Source organism: Neolamprologus multifasciatus, chromosome 14, assembly GCF_963576455.1.
Source record: "Neolamprologus multifasciatus chromosome 14, fNeoMul1.2, whole genome shotgun sequence".
In the NCBI taxonomy this organism is placed as follows: domain Eukaryota; kingdom Metazoa; phylum Chordata; class Actinopteri; order Cichliformes; family Cichlidae; genus Neolamprologus; species Neolamprologus multifasciatus.
This window is the reverse complement of record NC_140452.1, coordinates 8,742,812-8,763,627: the sequence shown is the minus strand read 5'-3', so window position 1 is coordinate 8,763,627 and position 20,816 is coordinate 8,742,812. Positions and strand designations below refer to the sequence as shown.

At 39.4% G+C, this 20,816-nt stretch overlaps 1 protein-coding gene across 7 annotated transcripts in view; it reads right to left on the bottom strand.

Moving 5' to 3' along the window:
• Positions 1-93: 93 nt before the first annotated feature.
• Positions 94-20,816, bottom strand: part of ncam1b (neural cell adhesion molecule 1b) — a 73,484-nt gene continuing 52,761 nt past the window's right edge. For 5 of the 7 annotated variants that reach the window (XM_085184020.1, XM_085184017.1, XM_085184016.1 and 2 more), the window contains 11 exons: positions 19,028-19,178; positions 18,671-18,858; positions 18,221-18,317; positions 16,612-16,782; positions 15,021-15,149; positions 11,270-11,394; positions 10,520-10,700; positions 8,056-8,254; positions 6,136-6,252; positions 4,255-5,370; positions 94-2,197 (listed from right to left, as the gene is read on the bottom strand). In XM_085184020.1, coding sequence (XP_085040146.1) covers positions 2,083-2,197; positions 4,255-5,370; positions 6,136-6,252; positions 8,056-8,254; positions 10,520-10,700; positions 11,270-11,394; positions 15,021-15,149; positions 16,612-16,782; positions 18,221-18,317; positions 18,671-18,858; positions 19,028-19,178 — 2,589 coding nt within the window. In that variant the 3' untranslated portion in view covers positions 94-2,082. Of the gene's footprint in view, positions 2,198-4,236; positions 5,371-6,135; positions 6,253-8,055; positions 8,255-10,519; positions 10,701-11,269; positions 11,395-13,103; positions 13,107-13,841; positions 13,875-14,338; positions 14,354-15,020; positions 15,150-16,611; positions 16,783-18,220; positions 18,318-18,670; positions 18,859-19,027; positions 19,179-20,816 lie in introns of all 7 variants that reach the window. The other 2 variants (XM_085184021.1, XM_085184019.1) reach the window with 2 other exon arrangements.

Here is a 20,816-nt window from a genome sequence, read left to right as displayed (position 1 = left end):
AATCTGTCACTGCACGCTCCGGATTCAAGTTGTGCTGGAAAAATAAGAACGGAAAAGTGAATAAAAGCAATGACAAAATGGGACAGGACGAAATTAGATTTGGAAACCATTTTATTTTGTAAATGGGTTAGCACTCAGACTGTACACAACAGATATTTCTGAGTTTGACCCAATAAAACCAAAAGGAGCATCCAGAGGCGAGAGAGCAAGGTGGTCTGGTGACAGCACTGGAGTACAAGGAGAGTAAAGATCTTCTTTTCTTCCTACTTTAAAACTGTATCTGATTTTTGTGATGGTACAAAAAAAAAGTATGATCATCTGTCTTAGGTGGACCACCTTGCTTCCTGCCAATGGTATCGTCAAGCAGTCGCTCTTGGTGAGTGATTTTTGTACAAAAAGACAAAAACTAAAAAAAAAGAATTTCAGAGATCACATTACAGAACACTTGAAGAACAACTGGGGGGAAAAAATAAAAAAATAAAAGCAATGTGTATAATTATGCCAGAGCAAGCCCCAAAGGTAACACTCATTAAATCAATATGAGCACTATTTGCCCCCATACAAACACGGGCATGTCTATCTGCCTTGTAGTTATACGTTATGATTTACTGACTGAATTCATGCCGAGGCTTGAAACGCCTTCCTTCACTACAGCTGGCGATAATATGGTGCTGTGACCAGAGACGGACAGTTTCATACACTACACGTGTTATAATGACCACATTAGTCCATTTATCGTACTTTTTCTTCTAATAACACATCAAATAAAAAGAATAGGCTAAATTTCTCACAACGAAGCTATGCAGATTATCATAGAAACTGATGACAAGACAATCTATTGACACACAGGCACAGTGCACAAGCTTGCAGGCAGGAACAGAAAAGAAATCTTTGTAGTTTTTAAATAGTACAAAAAATGCTTTTTTAAATTTCCTTTTTTAAATGTTTTTTTTTTTTTTTTTTGCTTCAAATGCACAACTCAAAACTATGAAGCCAGACCTTTGATCCGCGTAAAAGGGAGGAAGAACTACAGCTCTCATAGTCGTTCCCCAAACAAACAAATTTAGCTCGAGATCACAAGACATTCGCTTGATCCACAGTTCTTCAACCAGCGGCTGAGAATCAGCAGCTGTGCTGCCTCCTGTTTGTTTGTTTTTTTTGGTCTGTGACTGTTAGTGTTCAAGGAGTCGCTTTTTTTTCTCTCTAAATCAAATACATTTTATTAATGAATATTTTAACTACCAATCTGGTAAGGCAGTGACAGACTGAATAAATTTGATCCAGAAATGGTCTAAATCAGATCAAATCATGCACATCGTGTACTTGTGGGATTCTCTCAGCCTCTTTCCGCCCTGCAGCTGGCTGTGGGTTAATCCTGGATTTCATATAACCATAAAAAATGGCTATAATCCAAAGGCCGAACTCGAGTGTATGTTTAATCAATGCCAGCATATCTGCGTGTGATTAAACATCCCCGTAGCAGACGAAGTGAAACAGTAAACCTTGTAAACAAAACTTCACAACCAATTGCAGGTCAGACATGCAGAACAAGCTATTTAATGAGACTAGGCCACAAAAGAAGTCAAACTTAAAAAAAAACGCTGAAAAAAAACGTTTACATTTGAACATTTGAACATTAAAATAAGAAAAATAATTTCTATAGTCAGTTGTTTTTTTACCTTTACATTTCTCATAAGAATCCAATACTTTTGCGCAATTGCAGTCCAAACTATAAGCACAATAGAAAGTAGAGTCTAATTTTATATATATATGTATATGTATGTATAAGTGATCTGTATAATTAGAGATTGTTCTTAATCTTCCTGACTGGTTAAATAAAATAATAATAAAAAAATAAAATAAATCTCTTATGACCTACAGATAAACTCCTTGGGTGTAGTAAACATTTCATGAATGAGAGCAGAAATGAAAGCACAGTCAAAGTGCGCTCTAACCAATCGACACGCGTGTTGTTTTGAGAGTGGAGATAAGGGCACTGGAAACCAAAAACTCCTGCAGTGTTTCTTGCTCGATGCTGCTGCTGCAAAATGTTTTGGATAGGGCTGGGATGTCCCCGGCCCATCATGCTTTGCTCTCGGCTGTATTTGTCTGTATGACACTGTTGTGTTCTGCAGAGATCAGGGTGTTTGGTAAGCCTCCCTCCTCAAGTTTGCCCTTCTCATCAGAAAAAATCTTCCTGCAGCGGGAAAGAGACAAAGTTCAAAATTAGAAATCGGGACGTCTCACGCAAGACAACAGAAAATATCTGAGCAAACAACACTTTGTTTGAACAGTTTAAACCATTTATTCTCAATGACATCTTCACCCAATATGTAAGAAGACACTGTATTTAGATATCTTCTTACATATCTCTTCACCACCTTGACAACAGTCAGATAAAATAAACAGATAATGGCATACCCATACACCTCGTCCTGTAACGACTAGCATGCCTAAACTGAAACAGCAAATATTAGCTATTAATCGCTTTAGTTCTACTACAGAGAGACAATGGTAGGACAAGAAATTAGCCCTGGGCTTGTTTTATGTGATGTCCATTTTCATCTTTAAAGCAATTAGCACAGTTTCTAGTTGCTCAGAGCACAGAAACACCACAGTTAGAAGCTGTAGAATTAGTGAGAACTAAACATTGTGGTGATTAACAAAGGTCTATTGTAGACATGTAACACTGCTGTTAAAGTGATGGCTTTTACTTAACTGCTTATTGTGACTTCATTCAGACACAAGAGCAACTCTCAGGTACTCGAGTAGTTGAACAGTAGAGATGGAAAGTCGTGTTTTTTTTGTTCTCCTGACAGACATAATCAGTGACTGATTTTACAACGTATAAGTTGGATTTAAGCGTTTCTTTTTTCTGCAACTTAATACAATTACTGTAGAACAATAATGACTTTACTGGCTGTCATTTTGCAAATTAAAGCTGATTTATTTTCAGCGATTGCTAAAAACTGTGGGATGTGGGGCATGAGCTTTCTTCACTTCTGAAGGGAAGCATGCCAGAAGAAGTTTTAAGAACCACGGAGACATCAATAAGACGGCACGAATGAAAGCACACTGAGAAAGACAGAAGATCTGTTTACAGGATTTTTAAGGCTGCATCACTCCATTCACTCGTGTTTATTTTCTTGATGATTTATTCCTCCTGTAAAAGGTCAAAGTTTCCTAACGCTCATGGTTATTTCATCACTTCCTAAATTCTTCAAAACCTAAAAAATATTCAGTTTACTATAAATTTGATTTTAACTATTATGTTGATACATGAAGACTCACCTCAACAGCTCAACACTGGCCTAACCAGTTGGGTTCTTTTTACAGGAATCATGAGGCTCGGGTTAGGGACGTCGTGTTGTCATGGTAACTAACAGTGTGCAAAACTAGTTCAACAGATGTTTAAGAGCTGTGGCCCTCGCTAGTTGGCTCCAGCAATACTAACTCACTGAACTAATTATTTATATTTGGATAATTTACAATGCCAGCTAACTGTTGTGTCCAGAATGGTATGTAGTTGGGCATAAGACACCCTGCAGACCAGTGATCTAGACAGTGAATGACTGTATGTAAGCCGTGTTAGAGTAAACTGGGTAAAACCCACTTGATCACCACAAGTGGTGTGTAGACATTCACCCACAATGTGAGAAAACTGCCGGTGCTAGCTCTACTAACCTGAGCAAACTAGCATGACGTGTGCAATCAAAGATGTAACACAATGGCTTTTCAGTGACATTTAAGATAAAATCTAATCACTGAAGAATTTGAATAATGGTTTGAAATGACTTAAACATACGCAGTATTTCGTGTGCACAGCGTTTAACCTCATCTATTAGTTTTCTGACCTGTACGTGAGAATGATTTTATTGTCTCTGTTTAAGTCACTCACCAGGAACACACCTAGACTTATGAATGGCGTGTCAATTTTCCATATTTATGTAACAAGCTTCTTGTCTTGAAAGGGGTTTAACTACGTTTGTGGTGAATGTTGCAACGATAGAGACCCCACAATGGAGAACGGTCACAAACAAAACAAAAGCATCGTATCACTTCTCTATCCACAACATTGTACTAATAACTATCTTATTATCATTACCACAATTTACCATTACAATATTTTATATATTGTGTGGTCAATGGCAAGATGCGGTGGTGAATGAATGGGTATACAAGTTACACACACACGCACTCGCGCACACACACACACACTCACACACACAGATAAACCTCTAGAGGGAGCCGTACTCATCGTTGACAGGAGGAGCAGTCTTGGCCAGAGTCTCTGATGGCTGTAGAACTGGGCCTGAGGGGGGGTCTGCTTCGTCTCCATTGGGTAGAGAGGGGGCAGCTGGCGGGCTGTCTAAGCTAATGAGGTCTGCGGGGGGCACGGAGGGTCTTTCTGTCCCGTTTATCATCTCTAAGTCTAAATCTGCATTTTTGGGCCCCATGTCAGGGGTCAGTAAGTCATATGTGTCTGACGCTGATATAAGAAGGTTGTTCGATGGCAACGCCTCAAGATTCACAGGGACAGGATTGGAAGGAATAGGAGTAACAGGTAAAGGCGAGGGAATGCCTGAAACTAGAGAACCAGGGTTTACAGCATCCAGGTCTTCAGGAACACCGTGGATCACTGCAGGTGAACTAGTAGTAGCAACTCTGGCAGTGGGCGTGGTACCGTCAGCAGTTTGATCAACAGTTTTGTCTTTGTTAAAGGCAGTAAGGCTACGCCCACTGGAATCTGGGGCTGTAGGTTTTGAATCTGGGTCTGGTGCAGGGGCAGTAGTTGCTAGACACGAGGCAGTTTGTACTGGTGGCTCTGGATTTAAGGCCACAGTGTTTGGCTGTGTGGGAGGTTTAGTGACTGGTGGGCTTGGAGCAGGTTTCCTGTTGTCTAAAGTGGGAGAGGAAGATACAGGAGAGACAGCCAGAGGAGAAACAGGGGGACTGCTTTTAGCATTCAGAGCAGCAAGTTTAGGAGAGTGTCTACGCTTCGGTGGTATTGGCGTCCCAGATTTTTGAGGTTTGATCTGTTCGGGGGTGCAAGGAGGAGTGTTTAATTTCTCCTGTTCTTCTGGGGCGTCTCTTCCTCTCTGTTCTATTAGCGGGGCCATTTTAGCTTCAACGGCAGCTGTGGAGACGAGGGGGGGCGGCGGGGCCGTGTTCGATTCTGGAGTCGGGGCCGGAGCCAGGACAGGGGTGGGTGAGGGTTCGTTGGCTGGGGTGGACAGGCTACAAGTGAGGGTAGTGGTTTCACTAGAGGGGCTGTCCTGAGCGGGATCAATTGTTGCAGTGGCTGTGTCAGAGTTGGTGGCTACGGAGGAGAGGGTGTCCAGTGCCAGAGCAGCAGTGTAAGCCGCCTTCCTGAGAGAGCAGGGAGAGAACAGAGACACACAGACTAGACACCAGGGTGACTGTGACAAGAGGAGGGGTGGCCCGGACGAGAGCATGCAGAGGGATTAGTTGGCTTTAGAAATTCACACAAACATAGACAAAGCAACTAAAAGAAACACAAAATACAGCAACTTTTAAGCCTAGTGAGAAAAAGAAAGAAGAAGAAAAAGAGGGCATCATGCTGTGAGTGGACATCAAAGGATACATCCCATACACACACCAACATGGAGTACACTGACTAGGAAAACTACTGTAGTAAAAAAAGGCACCAGCCTTCCTGCAGGAAACTACAGCACCACAAAGAACCACCTATTAGGGTTAAACAGTACCAGTGGCAATCTCATACTGCATAATCTACTTTTTTCCAGACTGCTGATATGAGATGGCTTGCTGAAATTGTCAAATGGCTTCATGAGTTGACCACACTGTAGAGGACTAAAGCCTTTGTGTTTATTTGACTGGTATTGCTTCAACCTTCATACAATGAGACAGAAAAAAATCTCCAAAGGCTGGAGAAGAAACACAAAATACAGCAATCCCTCTGGTTAGGGAATAAAAACAGAAAAGCAACACAGTCCAATGGACTCCACTCAAGAATGACCTCAACTTTTTCAATAATGTAAAGCGTCAAATTATATCCTGTTGAATAAATTCATTATTCTTTAAAGTGGAGTGCAGTGTACAACAGCTCAGAGCGGTAAAAAGGCCGTGTGCCGTCTGTCAGCGTTTACTTACTCTGGCTCTGTGAGAGGTGTGGTTTCATTCGGCTCTACGGGTCCTGCCGCGTTATGATTGGCTGAGCACTCGTCCTCTGTTCGGACTTCCACTATTGGCTCTTTGGACTCATCTTTCCTGTAAGACACAGACAATCTTGCTAAGCTGTTGTTTTTGGCCAAGCGGGCAGTAAGAAAGGATGATTCAAAAGCAGCAGACGGCCCACAGTGATCATCTATTTTCAAGCTTACAAAGTAATGTCAAGTCATCCATCTGGCTGTGCTTTCGTGGAACCGCACTCATGAAATGTAACAATCCGATACGTAATGCAACATCCTACTCAGGATGATTCAAAACGACTGCCGTTTTGTACACATGAAAGCATCCATTCAGTGCTGCGCTTCAATCAAACATCCTCATCTGTTTCATTGAAGGAAAATTTCATCTTACCTATGGGGCCATTTTATTGATTCATGTATTCTTGCTGTACTTCAGACACTGCCTGGTTAGACATTGTAATACATGTTTATTTTGCTCAAGAGGCAATCTCAGTTATTGTTTAATTACACAAGCTTCCCTTGATATATCTAGATATAGCAGCCCAAAAATAAAATAAAACCTTCAGCTAAAATTCGAAGTAATCTTCAGAGTTCATTCCTGAAAGGCCTTCTGGGAAATGTGGGAAGGCCAGTTATTCTAAGCTGAGGTCGGCTTATTTAAAACACAAACAAAAGGTAAATTGGAAGATAAATAAAACCCTCAAACACATCACATTTCTACAAAGAATCTTCTTAATTTAGTCTTTCTTATTACCCACAGACCTGCTTACTACAAAACTGAAAATTATTTTCTATCTTTGATTTTATAAGTTAGGTTGAGGTTTTTACCAGTTGCTTAAAGCTTTTTCCAATGTTTGAATTGACCAAACAATATGTAACCACAGTCATTTTTATCCACCACTTGCTCTTCGTGCTATACAGACTTTAAATAGTGACTGTGGCGCACATCACCAGCTGCTTGTATCTTCTCCCTGCATGATTTCCTGCATCTTTACCTGAAGTAATGAAACAAGTTTGCTGTGTTTACCTTAACCATTTTGCAAAGTGCTTTGCTGGAGGATGTTGAAGTAGCTCATTTTGAGCTAAATGTTTATTCGAGGCAGAGGTGGCTTTGGCTGTCTGACATGACTTGGTTTGTCTTTTTGTTGAGCATACTAGGGAACATAAGCATGCGTTGCTATAGCAATGGCATTATGATATGATCTGACACAGCCCTAATAATCACTTTATAAAGCTGATATGGTGAGAGTGCTTGTGTCAGGTTGTCTGACTGTTACATCCAATATTAACTCTGCGTTTAGCCGTTTTATTCTCCACCAACTCCTGATGTGTCTTTATCTCCTCCATGCTCACCCATAGACATTACGGAAAATGTGGACACAGTCACCCTGAAACCACCCTTTTGTAAAAGAAGTAACAAAACTGTTGACTGAGGTCACAAAGAATAAGAGCCAAAAGTTTTCCCATTTGCCTCTACAAAGACTTTTTAGTAACAGATCACTTAACCTGCAGGCTACTGGAAATAACGCAGATTTAAAGCACTTGAATCAATGTTGGCTTTGCTTTTAAAAACCAAAAGCTACATCAGTCTTTTATATACAGTCTACCTTTTCCACTAGCTAGTTGCTCAGTCCTGTTGTTGTTGTTTGGTGCAGAGTAAGTTGTATATAACCATCTCACATTACACATGTAAGAGATCCAATCATCTGATCCGATCTTAAAATGAACATATTCATACGCTGAGTTGAAACGATCTCTCTGGTTCCACATTTTTAACTTTGAACATAAATTAGACGTCATATGTGTGCCATCAAATACATCTGTTTAAAAGACCCAGACAACATGTATGTAAATATATGTAGATATACAGTCTGATACTCACATGAAGGCTGCCTTGCCCTCCTCTAAGTTGTGCCCTTTGGTCCCTGTGCCTGACTTGCCGCAGAGACACATGATGAGGCCACATTTGTTAACAAAGTAACAGGTGACATCCACAGCCAGGAGCAGGAGTATAAATACTACAACGAGAATTCCTGCCCAGAGCATGACGCCCATGGAGAGCGGAGACTCTTCACTTAAATCTGCCACACAAGAGATGAGAAAAGGGAGGGCGCTGAACTAATGTAGCAGGACACACTTTCACAGAAACCACGAACAACTAAATAAAGTGCTGACGTGTTACTCTAACCACAAATACTTCCATAAAACAGAAACAACTCACCTGCTATGAGCACTGATAGGTTCTAGATGGCTCAGCACAACTTTAGATGCTGTGTGTCGTTTGTATCGACTGTGCTGTCAGACTTTAATTATTTATATGACTTCATTTCTAAATATGAGGCATACTGAAGATTTGATATGCGTGAAGCTGTGCATAAAAAAACCCGAAAAGTATAAATATATATTCAACCCATTTATTTGGTAGTAGAAAGACGAGCAAACCAAAGCGTACAGTGTGCTGCTAGTTACCCAGACATGTGGAATAATCTGTGCACAGAAAATGAATGTCAGGCTTTTCCCAGATTTAAAAGCAGTGATGTATTGTCACTGTTTGGGTAATATCCACTTTGATTTAGCAGAAATTACTCTAAAATATACATTTAACTCTGCAGGTAATTAACATGTAAACAAGATCTATACATCTGAGTAAAGCATCCCAATTACGTACGTATAAAAATGACTATTGCTGATGACACTTGCGAAACATTACATGCTGGAGGAATATCTGGACATTTATCTTAGTAGTCTGCATAAAAATAAGTTGTTGTTTGATCATTCTTCAGTCTGTGCCAATATAAACAACTGTTTCCCCATTTTATGACCTTAATTGTGTAAACGTTAATATTACAAACCTTTACATTATGCAGAATTTTGTGAGCTATTAAACAATATAATACAGTGCTTATGTAAACACACAGGTCCAGCAGTCAGCCTTCACTCTGTTCTAATGCTACTTGGAAAAAAATCTACTATTGTTCATCACTGTAAACTGGCACTCTTCTCTGTCTCTCTTGTCTAGTGCTGATGACTAGCAGTGCTAATGCTGAGCAGTATGAAACTGTGGGAGGTGGAGGATTTCCACTGCCTTTGGTTCAACACGTCTGTCTGGTCTGTTCTGAAACAACACAGCACTCTTTTCCTCACCCATAACAGAGACACATCTGTCATGGACAAAGTCTGTTGTAAGTGAGTGAAAGTGTCCAGAAAGACAGCCAGAGAGAAGGCAAGCTCTCCTCTACAGTAATGGTGTGAATTTCCTCACGAAAACTATGAGAGCAGGAGAACAGTGATGAGGGACATGATGAGTGATACCAAAGTGTATGTCACAGATGAGCAGCCCTGAGTGGCTGTGGGTGGGGACAGCACAACCCAGACCACACCAAAATGCACACAGGTCGGGACGAAAATGTTCACGTGGTCCACCACACCAATGTCCAGGACCAGGCAAGAGAGCAGGAACATTGAGAGAGAGAAAGCGGGGATAAAGAGAGAAGGGGGAAAGATAATAAAGGAAGAGGGGGAGAAATGAAACGGAACAAAGAGGGGGAGAAAAAGAGAAGGGCGGGGGAAAACAGAGGAAGAGAGAAAGTGAAAATGTGTCAGGTCTGAAAACCAAAAGTGGAAAAAAAAAAAGACGAAGAAACTGATTTCTTGTATTGAAAAAGGGGAAAAAACAGCAACACATCAAAGCAAAAGCACAGCACAAAAGAGGAAAACTACACCATGTCGACTAGATGGTGACTCAGTGGTGGGTGAGTGGAGAATGCTTTAGTTTGGAGAATGAATTAGGAAAAAAGTGAGAGGAAACATAATGGCCTGCTGTGATGTTTCAGTGAGGTACTCAAGTGTGTCTATCACCTAAAGAGAATTTGACAGGCTGTGTAGGTTTTGGCACGGTTAGTAAAGAACCTTCAGCTGCAGTTAAGAATTCAACATACGTGTTAATCAGCGGTTACTGAGGGTCATTTTAAAAGCTCCAACCAGACAGAGGCAAACTATCCACATTAACGGTAAACAAGGCTACAGACATTCAGAGGAGATCATTTTATTTTTTATTATGTGTGAGTGTGTGTGCCAGATCTGCAAGCACAAACTCAAGCTCATTTAGTGAGGGCTGTCAAAACTTTAAAGTGAGAAAATTCAGCCGGAAAATCATTTTTGGCTCACCACCGTCCACGAAATCTATTTATTTTTTCTATAGATTTATTTAGTTGTCATTCACCCATCAGCGCTCCAGATTTAAAAATAGAACAAGCTGCTCTGGTTTTCAGGTTTGAGTTTGGCTCCTCAGTTTTCTGGCTGTTTAGTTCCACATTAGTGTGAGTGACAGGGGGCAGGTACGCTACCTGGGATGGCCTCTGGCTCTGAAGAAGTCCTGAAGGACATGGTTGCTGGCTGAGACTTGCCCTTCTGATTCTCTGCCACCACATAGATGTTGTACTCCGTGTCCCACTCTAACCCACTGAGAACTATGTGATCACTGACACTGGGCAGCCGGATTTCTGGTTTCCACTCTGAAGACTGCACCTAAGGAGACACAGATAAATACAGTGCATGCATTCAGGCTTGGAACTTTATTTGGTCTTGTGAAGGTGACATTTTTAAGCATGTTTTCAAATTGCTCCAAAAACACCTGTAAGAGCTCGGAGCAATCAAAATTTGTCTCTGTTTGGCCAAAAAATAATTGATTCATTATGAGAATATGAGAAGTTTTTCTATTTTCTGTCAACAAACCAGGTATTAAATAACAATTTCAGCCCTAACAACAGCTTGAAAATCACAGAATTAAATTTTTTTTGCAGTGCTTTTGAAACTACAAGGATTTGGTAGAATCATTATTACCGCTGCAACTAAATTACTGCTTTCACTGACAATTAAGTACTCGATCAAGAGTTACTGATCAAATTTTTTGGCATATAAAATAGCGTAAAAACGCACATGACATTCTAAAACCCACAAAAAAAGCAATCTTAAGACTATGTAAAGCAGTAAATGTTCAGCGAATATTTCATCGTTTTACTTAAATGATTAAATCAGTTATCAAAGCAGGTGCCTTAGTTGAGAAGGAGCAATTGCTCTTTAATCCCCATACTCACTGGTTTATAACGGATAAGATAATGTAAGATGGGAGAGCCGCCATCATCCTGCTTGATCCAGCTCACTCTGAGGGAGTTGCCTTTACGTTGAAGTGCTCCTTCAAGTTTAGGAGGATTAGGATTCCCTACAGGGACACAGGAGCAAGATGGAGGTCATTTAATGGCTCATTTCAAGACGTGCAGCGAGCTGGAGGGTTATTTCTTTGAAAGAGACAGCTCTGTCAGTCCACTTTTCCATTTTGAAATAAAGGAAAAAGAAAACTTTCAGTCCAAAGTTTGATCTTGGATGCTCTCCTTATTGTTGACCTTTTAGGTCACTTAACCTGTCTTAAACGCTCTCCTAAGGGTGGCTTGTGTTACTAATTAGTGAATGACACACAGCCGCATGCTTATCTGATTCATCAGAGTTGCTGTGTGTTGCTGCTGTTGCTGAGTGACATCAATTGGCAGATGGACATTGCACCAGTGTCACACCAGGCTTCAGGCTAAAGAGTTATTTATCATTAACTAAGAATACATATACAAGATTGCCAAGTTCCAGCACAATAACAGGGTTTGTCTTTAATTGTTGTATAGTTGTACCTACTGGCATGGAAATCGCACAGAATTATACTAACATATGTCTTGTCTGTCTTAAACCTCTAATCATTTATCTATTAAACACTGATTAGATAACAAACACCATTTAAGTCTAATAAAAATGTAGTCAATATAATTTAAATTGATTCCAAATTATTTTTCTGACATCTTTTTGTGTCCATTGCTGACAGGGTGGAGGTCCTGGGGGGCAGTTGAAACTCTCTTTCCAGATAGATTAAAAAATTAAAATGTTCTGCATCAAATGAGACATCTGAATTTATGCATTAGCATCACATAAAGGCTACCTGATATGTAACTGAAAACTAGACGTCCTTTGTTTGTTTTACAACCTAAACTATTGAGTTCTGCCACAGTACACATATATCATTTTTCCAATTGCTTAAAATAGAACTACAGACTGATTTCAGTGACCTAAAAATATTCTAGTGTTTCATCCAGCGTTACTAAGTGGAGCCAAATCATCAGCTATGAGCAGATGGAGAAGTAAACAATTAATCCTGTATTTCTGGTAACTAGCAGTCTAAATAAATTTCAGGAATGGTTTGTATTCATAAGTGTCTGTCATAAGTTTCCAAAGTATAAGGTAAAGTCAAATATCTTGTCTAAACAACAGTTCAAAACTCTAAATTTCAGTTTACTGTCATAGAAATCTCAGAAAACATTCAAATTTGATGAGTTGGAACACTGAACGTGGCTGCTGATTTGTTTTGTCTCAGATATTTGATTAATCAACAAATTATTGAAGCTCTAAAGGTTAATGCACTTACAAACAGGTAACGAGAAAGATGTGCACAGTGGTTAACATTCAGGATTAGATAAAGTCTAAGCTGTTTAAGCCTCAGGTTAAATAAGATTTAAAAAAAAAAATATAGAAAATATATACCAGCAAGCCTGCTGCAAGGATGAGTATTTTGTGGGATGGCTGGAAGATACTGACTATGTTTATTACACTTGATTTATAGCAACACATCCTATAAGTAAGGAGGTAACATCCCTCAGGTGACAGGCTATCAATACTATGTAAGTGAAGCTAACAGTAAACACTGCTGACTGTTATTTAAACAATAAATGCATTCTCGTTCTCTACGTTTACATTTATCTTGCTCAGGCAAATGTCTAGATGACTGATTAATGTGTTACACGACTGCAGAAGCAAACTATGTGCTGTTTTATTTGCTGAATTCTTTAGTTCAAGTTAGGAATCGTCAGTCAGGAATCTGCAACAGAACGTTACCTTCTGCAGAGTGGAGGGAATCATCAGCAACATGCAAGCCAAATAACAGTCGCAGAGACATAAAATGACACATGTGAGTGGTTGAAAGAGGAGGAAGAGCATGAAAGGCATAACAGACAACAAAACACAGGTACAGGTTGAGGATAGAAAACTGAAGTGACCCAGAGACGAACCAATACTGAAAAATAATAAATCACAGCTCCACAAGCTGACAAACTGCACAGGGATTCCTCTGTTTGGATTCTAAATGAGAAAAGCGCAGAAGACATCTAGAGCTTTATGCTCTCGACAATTTGCAGCTAACTGATTAATCACTGCTGATGGGCCTAATCCGAGTGTAAACACTCCCAAACTACACCAAACAGCTGAAGCCAGAGAGAAAATGTGCAGCTTTTGAAATGCAGAGATTTGGCTCGGATTCATCATACTTGCATTAAGCCAATTAATTCACATGCTGCACATCAAAATTATATTAATACTAATGGGATAAATCAGCTGTAAACTCATGGGATGCAAGTAAAATTAAAAACCTAATCGGTCTATGTTACAGACGGAGGAGTTTGCATTGATGGCCATGTCATTATAGGTCACAGTTTCTTGAAAACGATACACCTTTTGAAATACTTCAGCGGGATTACAAACACTGCTAATCAGTAGGGGTGATGGGTTATCCTGTTGGGTAAGAAACAGCTACAGCAGTAAAAGCTAATCTTCTATTATCCCCACTACAGAACAAACCTGTCTCTTCAGTGAAAAAATGAAAAATGCCGTCTAGGGACATAAAAGAGAAGAAAGGCAATCAGAATCACTTGTCTGCACAAATGACCACCTGAATCTCTAATAACACTTCACTGAAGAAATCAGGAAGACACATTTCTGTCAGATGGCTCCAGAAAGGAAGAAAAACAAATCATTCTAGGAAATGACTGCCACATTTAAAGTAGGGAGACAGAACCAGCCTCCATGAAAATGAAAGCCCACTTTACGGTCTAAAAAGGCAGCTTGAAGTGATGTTCTTCTGACAGTGTTTTATGTAAATATTTCAGCAAACTTATATGACATTTGTTCAGTTTTATCAATTACTATGTCAAAATGTGAATGATCTGGCCTTTAATTATGATCTTTGCCATTCAATAACAACACAATTCAATAGCAATATATATATATATATATATACAACTATAAAGCTATCTTTTTAATGTTTTTAATTAATGCATTTTAAATGAATCACTTACTGTTGTAAGTGTGGCCTGATGAATACAACAGACAGAAGAGCAAATGGATAAAAAAAAAAATCAATGATTAAGAATGATAAAATAGAAGGAGAGATGATCAATACACAGACAATTTATAAATCATACCAGCACTCCCTAAAAAAACATCTATTGCCAAACAACAGAGGGCGCTAAAAACTAACTAATGTGTTGCGGTTTCACTGCATGCTGGCTTCTGCAGAAGGATGAAATCACACTTCAGGGTTTGCAAGTCAATATAATGACACGATGGGCTTGAAACATGGCTTTAAAACAGGATATCTGAAGCAACTGTGCAGATGGCTCAAAATGATACCTATGTGATGAAATCGGTATTTAATTCCATATGTAAAAACAAGCAATCTGGCTTTAAAGATTTGGTTATGGCAGAAGTATTTCATAAACTAGAAAAATCAAATAAAAGCAAGAAGGTCAGAGAAGGTCTCTGCTTCGTAGAGACGGAAAAGCTGTTTTTTAAAAGACATACATGGAATGAAAGGAGACAGGTGAAAGCTTTAGTGGCATCATCCAAACAGTCTTAGGACCGACACTTCAGCGAGTTTTTATAGAGAGACTGAAGGTAATATGTTTGTGAAGACAAGAGGTCAGAGAGGTATACTAAAAGCATTACAGCATGCTGTAAACTGTAACATGTGCCACTTACGAACAGGCTCCGTCTTCAAGAACGCAGCGTTGCAGCTTTCACCTTCACCCTTGCCGTTGACGGCTGACAACTTCACTTCGTAGCTCGTGTCCGGCTTCAGGCCTGTGACTGTTACCTCGCCGATGGAGCCTGTTACAACAGCAGAACACCATGATCATTTTGGTGAGCACTAAAACAAACGGATCTCCTGTTCCAACAATATATGCATAATTCATTGCTCCCCAAGCAAACATCGATTAGCTCAATTCGCATTTCATTCCAACAATGTTTGAAAAACTGATGAATATATTTAGAGTTGGTCTAAAACTAGACAAACAGTGACAGCTGTTTTATATTTTGCACTGTCATCTTAAATGTAATGATCCCTTTTGGGATGATGATTGCTTTTGATCAAGCTTTTTATATAAATTATATCGCTTTTATGTACACTTCCGTGTTCAATTCCTTTCTAAAGGGGTGACTTGTAGGTTAAAACAAAAAAACTAAATTCAAACCTATTTCTTAGAAATAATCATTAACTTTTGTATTTTACTTTGTAGGAGACATTTAGGGGGAAACAAACACCAGAGGAAAGGAGTCATTGTTACCACTGCTCTTAAAACTCTGTCCGACCACATTGTACAGGGCAGAGATGTGCACTGTGTAGTCTTTGCTATGTCTGTACTGTGAGTTGGTCAGTTTTCCTAGTCTGACCTTAATTTCATGATTTCACCATTTTGAATTATCATGTTTCTACAGGAAACACGAAAGACTTTCCTGCCTTCACTGTGCAGGACCCACTGCTGTATCTGTAACAAAAAACAAGGCTGTAAGTGCAGACATGAGGGTGTTCCAGACGATATAATTGAGTTTCACATGAGACATCTAAACCAGGACTGCGTGAGACTGACAGCTGGTGCTTTTTCTTCAGTTTTGCTGGCAGTGGTCAGCATAAAGCTAGACAAAGTGTGAACTACAAGTCATCTATTCTAATGTTTGCTGACTTTCTCCTACTGAAATTTAATAGATTTTGCTGATAGCAGTTGATTCTTGTGCATCACTTTGTGCCATGGCACTAATATGCCAGCCCAATCTAGTACAACACAGTCAGAAATGGACTGTTTTATCCTGATCTGTGATATCACAATAATAATGAGGCTGTATAAGGCTGTCGTTTTTATTTAAATAAATATTTTCAACGTCTTACAGTATGTGTCCAAACAACTGTAGGGGGTCCAAATTTATTTTGTCATACATGACCTAGTTTGGCTGCTCTCCCTTTTGTGACTTCATGACCAAGCTATGGTTCTGTGTCGAGGGTATCAACAACTCTAAATTAAGTTTTAGTGCATATATGGACATATTAGTCAAAAAGAAAAGAAATTACGTTCACACAGCCTTTTAATCGCTTTGGTTATAAAACAAAAAGCTGCTGAATGCAAACCTTCCTTCATCTTTACTGATATGATTTAACAAAATGTGAAAAATCTAATTAACATTTTTAACATTAATATGTATTTCTATCTATTTGAATTGTACTTATTATTTAAAAAACATGTAGTTAGACATTAAAGAACAGACAAACATCACAATCGTGTTTCTGTGTTATTACCATCTTGGACTTCATAGACTTTCTGCACCCAGCTGCCTCTGCCACGCATCCTCCACTGAGCTCTATATTTGAGGACGGGAACGCCTCCGGTGGATTCAGGCTCCTGAAACTGGATCAGTGCTGTGGTGGAGAATGGCCTCACCTCCACGATGGATGGAGCTGACGGAACCTCTGTGAGGGGGGAAAAAAATCAGTGCAGTTACAATAAAAACTTTAAGATTGCAGCACACCAGCATTGTCAGACTCCATTGCTATGTTAGAGTAACAGAATGAGCCCACGGCTCCTAATGGCCCCACAGTGCATCTAAAAACCGCTTCATCTTCGTAAGAAATCTGTGATTTATCGTGACAGTAAGTCTGGTTCTCTTCTACTGAATTCTGTACACTACTGACATCGTTTCAGAAAATAAAAGGCAGGAAAAAACATTTAAAAGCTCCTCATGACCAACAGATTCAAGAACAAGCCATTCCCAAGTCAGCCCTAAAGATGATAACTCCAGAAAGAAAGCCACTAAAAAACACTAAGTGCCTGGTTGGATGTTTGAAAAGACCAAAGGTTCTAAGAGACTGTTGAGTTTGATAAAACTTTAAATTGAAAAAGGAGATTTCATGGATTCAAAGACCTTGCAGTGAGTTAAGCAAAGCTTAATCTTTAAATTTAAAGTGAATATTAAAACTGAAGAATATGCAAAAGCTAGTTCAAAGACTTCTGTAATTGTACTTTGATTAAAGTTTAGAAAATAAAAAAGGATCCATCCTGTGATGTACACAATGATTAGACAATTAGTTCTTCATTTACAGTCTGCCTTTGTTAAAAAAAGGTTTACTTTGTTTCAGCCACCAATGAAAGGCTTATTTAAGAGAAAATTACATTATTTAAAAGTATTTAACCTACTGTGATTGTCCACATCTGAATAATGGCGGCTGTTCTGAACTCACAAACTCTAGTGTGAGTAGTTTTGTATTGCATCACTTTGATCTTCTAAATTAAAAGGCACACTGTAATTACTGTGGTTGCCCATGTTCGGCTCTGAGTGAACAATGTAGTGTTTTCAATTAATTCACTTCTGATTGTGGCTTAAGAGTGGCATTATCTCTCTGCGCTCTGTTCCATTTGCCTAATGGTACATTTGTCTGGGAAGTCTATGGTGTTGGTCCATGTTACAATAAAATGCTATACCTTAATATAAAAAAAAGTCTTTTACTTTATACTGCAAACAGTGCAATGTTAGTGGTGAGAGGTAAAGTTTAGTTGTAGAATAACCAGAGGGAACATTACATTATCACGTAGGTTACACATTCTTTTCATCTTAATCAATTTATCAGCCATCGATACAAACACCGATCTGTGTGATCTCACGTCATGGTGGATGTTTTGGTCTAAAGCGATTTGATCATGGATCCCAAAGCCTTAAAAATGATGAGTAGGTAAATTTCATTAGATCACTTAGTAGTTTTTGTTTCAGGTTTTTTAAGCTGTTACTGAATCACAATCACATATAAGGCTGCTTGTTTTTTGTTTTCAAATTTTAATTATGCTGAAAATATTGGCACAAACACTATAAATGCAAAGTAAGAATGGATTTTGAATCACGGCATCGCCACTGACCAGCCTGAATGAGCAGGAACTCCTTGGACTCTGTGCCCATCTCATTTGAAGCAGTGCAGTTATAGCTTCCAAAGTCATTTTCAGACTCGGGGGTTATCTGGAGGGGGGGGGGGGGGGGGGAAATAAAGCAGTAAATATATGAAGGGCAGTGTACCAAAACAGATGAACTAACTTGTGTGTCAAACACTGAAGGTGACCTTTTTGTTTGTCCATTAGAGTAGCCTATTTTTATTTGTTGCTGTGAGCTCTCCTGCTGCTGAATTATTCATGAGATTTTTTTTTTCCCAACAATGAAGCTGAAAGAAAACCCCACACTTCAAGTCTGTGCTCATGAAATCTTGATGACACATGGGGTTCAGAGTGTGTATTTGTGCACACTGTGTGTATATGTACATTCATTAGAGAGATAGAAAGAGGGATTAAGTCATGGTGTGACACGGGTGTTCGTACCTGCAGGAAGCTGGCTGAGGGAGTCCTGAAGATCTTAATGTTGGTGGTGTTTGAGTTGGGGAGCTGCAACCCGTCTCTCAGCCACACAATAGAGACATCACTGGGATGAGCCTTGACCTCACAGCTGATATTGGCAGGATTCCCCTCCCAGGTATACACTGCCACTGTACCATTTATCTTAGGAGTATCTAGGAAATAAAAACAGATACAACCTGTCAATCCGTTTCAGGTGTTATTTAACAGTTCAGTTATAAATAGTCATAGTGACTTGCAGTGCTATTTTTTTAATGACTAGTGCATGAGTGTACTCATTTTGTAGGGCTAAACACTTGTATAAACACAGAGGGAAACACTTACAGCGGACCTCCATATATGCTGTTTGATAATCCTCTCCGATGACGCTGTGTGCTGTGCAGAGGTACTGACCAGCATCTGTATACTTGACATACTTCAGAGTGAGGGAGGACACACGAGCGTGACTCCTCACCACTACGTTTCCATCCGGGCTCTAAATGGAAGTAAAAAGGGGCTTTGTTTAGTAAAAGAAACTAGTTAGATCAGTTCTTAAAAATAATATTATGCACATTTACATAAAGAATACAATTGTGCAGAAACGTGACCTTGAAAAAAAAGTATTTAAAGTCCACTTTTACAGAAAAGAACAGAAACTGAAAGAATGAAACAAGCACAGACTGTTCTGTAAAGCTGCAGAGACATAAGGGCCCAGTTGACAGTGCAGAGGAGCTTTTCAATAATTGATGTCAGAAGGCATTAGAAACCATCTAGTGCTTTTCACACACAGGGCTTACCAACTTGTGAAATATGCTGATGCATACTGGTAGACAGAGCATTACCTTACGTGTGGTGCTTGCACTTTTACACTAAAGACACTGGGTTTAGTGTCAATCCACAACATTTTATTTCTTTAAGTTAATTACTTAAAAAAATAAAATGTTGTGGTGTTGTGGACTGTATTAGGTTGAGGAACTCTCTGAACCTATATCCAGCTCCAGTGTCAGTGAGGAAGAGGAAGCACACGCCAAGTCACAAAGCATCTGAAAGCACTCAAATAACAACAGACAGCTGGCTAATGAGATGTGTAAATGCACTTCCCTCTCTAAACCTGGTTTCATTAACTTGATATGCGGTGTTACAGCATCCAAACATGAGTAGCTTCCTAACAGGGTCAACAACTTTGTGTTGTTGTGGTTGTTGTTGCCATGTGACACTTAACTGCCAGAGTGTAAAGTTTCAGACAGAATTTCCCCTTTCAACGATACATTTTCCTGTTATGTTATTACAATATTTCGAACAAACTCTGGACATTATTGTCTTGTGACAGATGTTTTTACTGAACATATCTATAATATGTAGCATAATTAAGCATTATTCACAAACTCTGGATTTGGGACTTTAGTACAAAACTCTTACACAGTAAGCTGCAGCATTTTTGTGAATTATTCCTTTAACAAGGTGCTGCAGGGCTGAATATTTGAGCCTCCCTTTTGGTTGCTTTTATGGCTTTGATCCAAGCTGCAGGCAAAACAATAGCCGAATGCTTTTACACATATTGAATTAGGGCCCAGCCTGGGCAGCCATGTAAGAGAAACCCTTGTTAGTTTGTATTCAATTTCAATAGACAAAGCATGTCTGGGGCATTCATTATGCATAGCGGGTAGCAGGAGCAGGGAGACACTTACATAACACGCTACCCTTGTATTGTGACCCCTGTGCAGGAAGCATTCTCACTCGACCCCTGTGGTTCTGTTTCTGACTCCTGCGTCTGTGCAACATGCCACACTATGCACAGCTATGTGTCATAGTAAGTGAGTTGACTCCAATATGGAAACATTTTTTGTGTCATTATTTTATGATAAAGTATGAGCAGTTTCTCTCGTTTCCTATATGAAACCCATCATGATTATTGTTATTTAGCAAAGAAAATGTATGCCTTCACGCAACCAAATATTGTGATTCATGCATTTTTTATAACAATATATTTTCAGTATAAATTCATAGTGCACCGGAGTTGCTGTCTACTGAATTTTGTGCTCCTTGCGTAAAAAGGCATAAAACCATTTCGCACGTCTATGAGAAAATGAAGACTTTCGCGTGTGCGCTCCTGTAATAAAATCAAACTGACAGC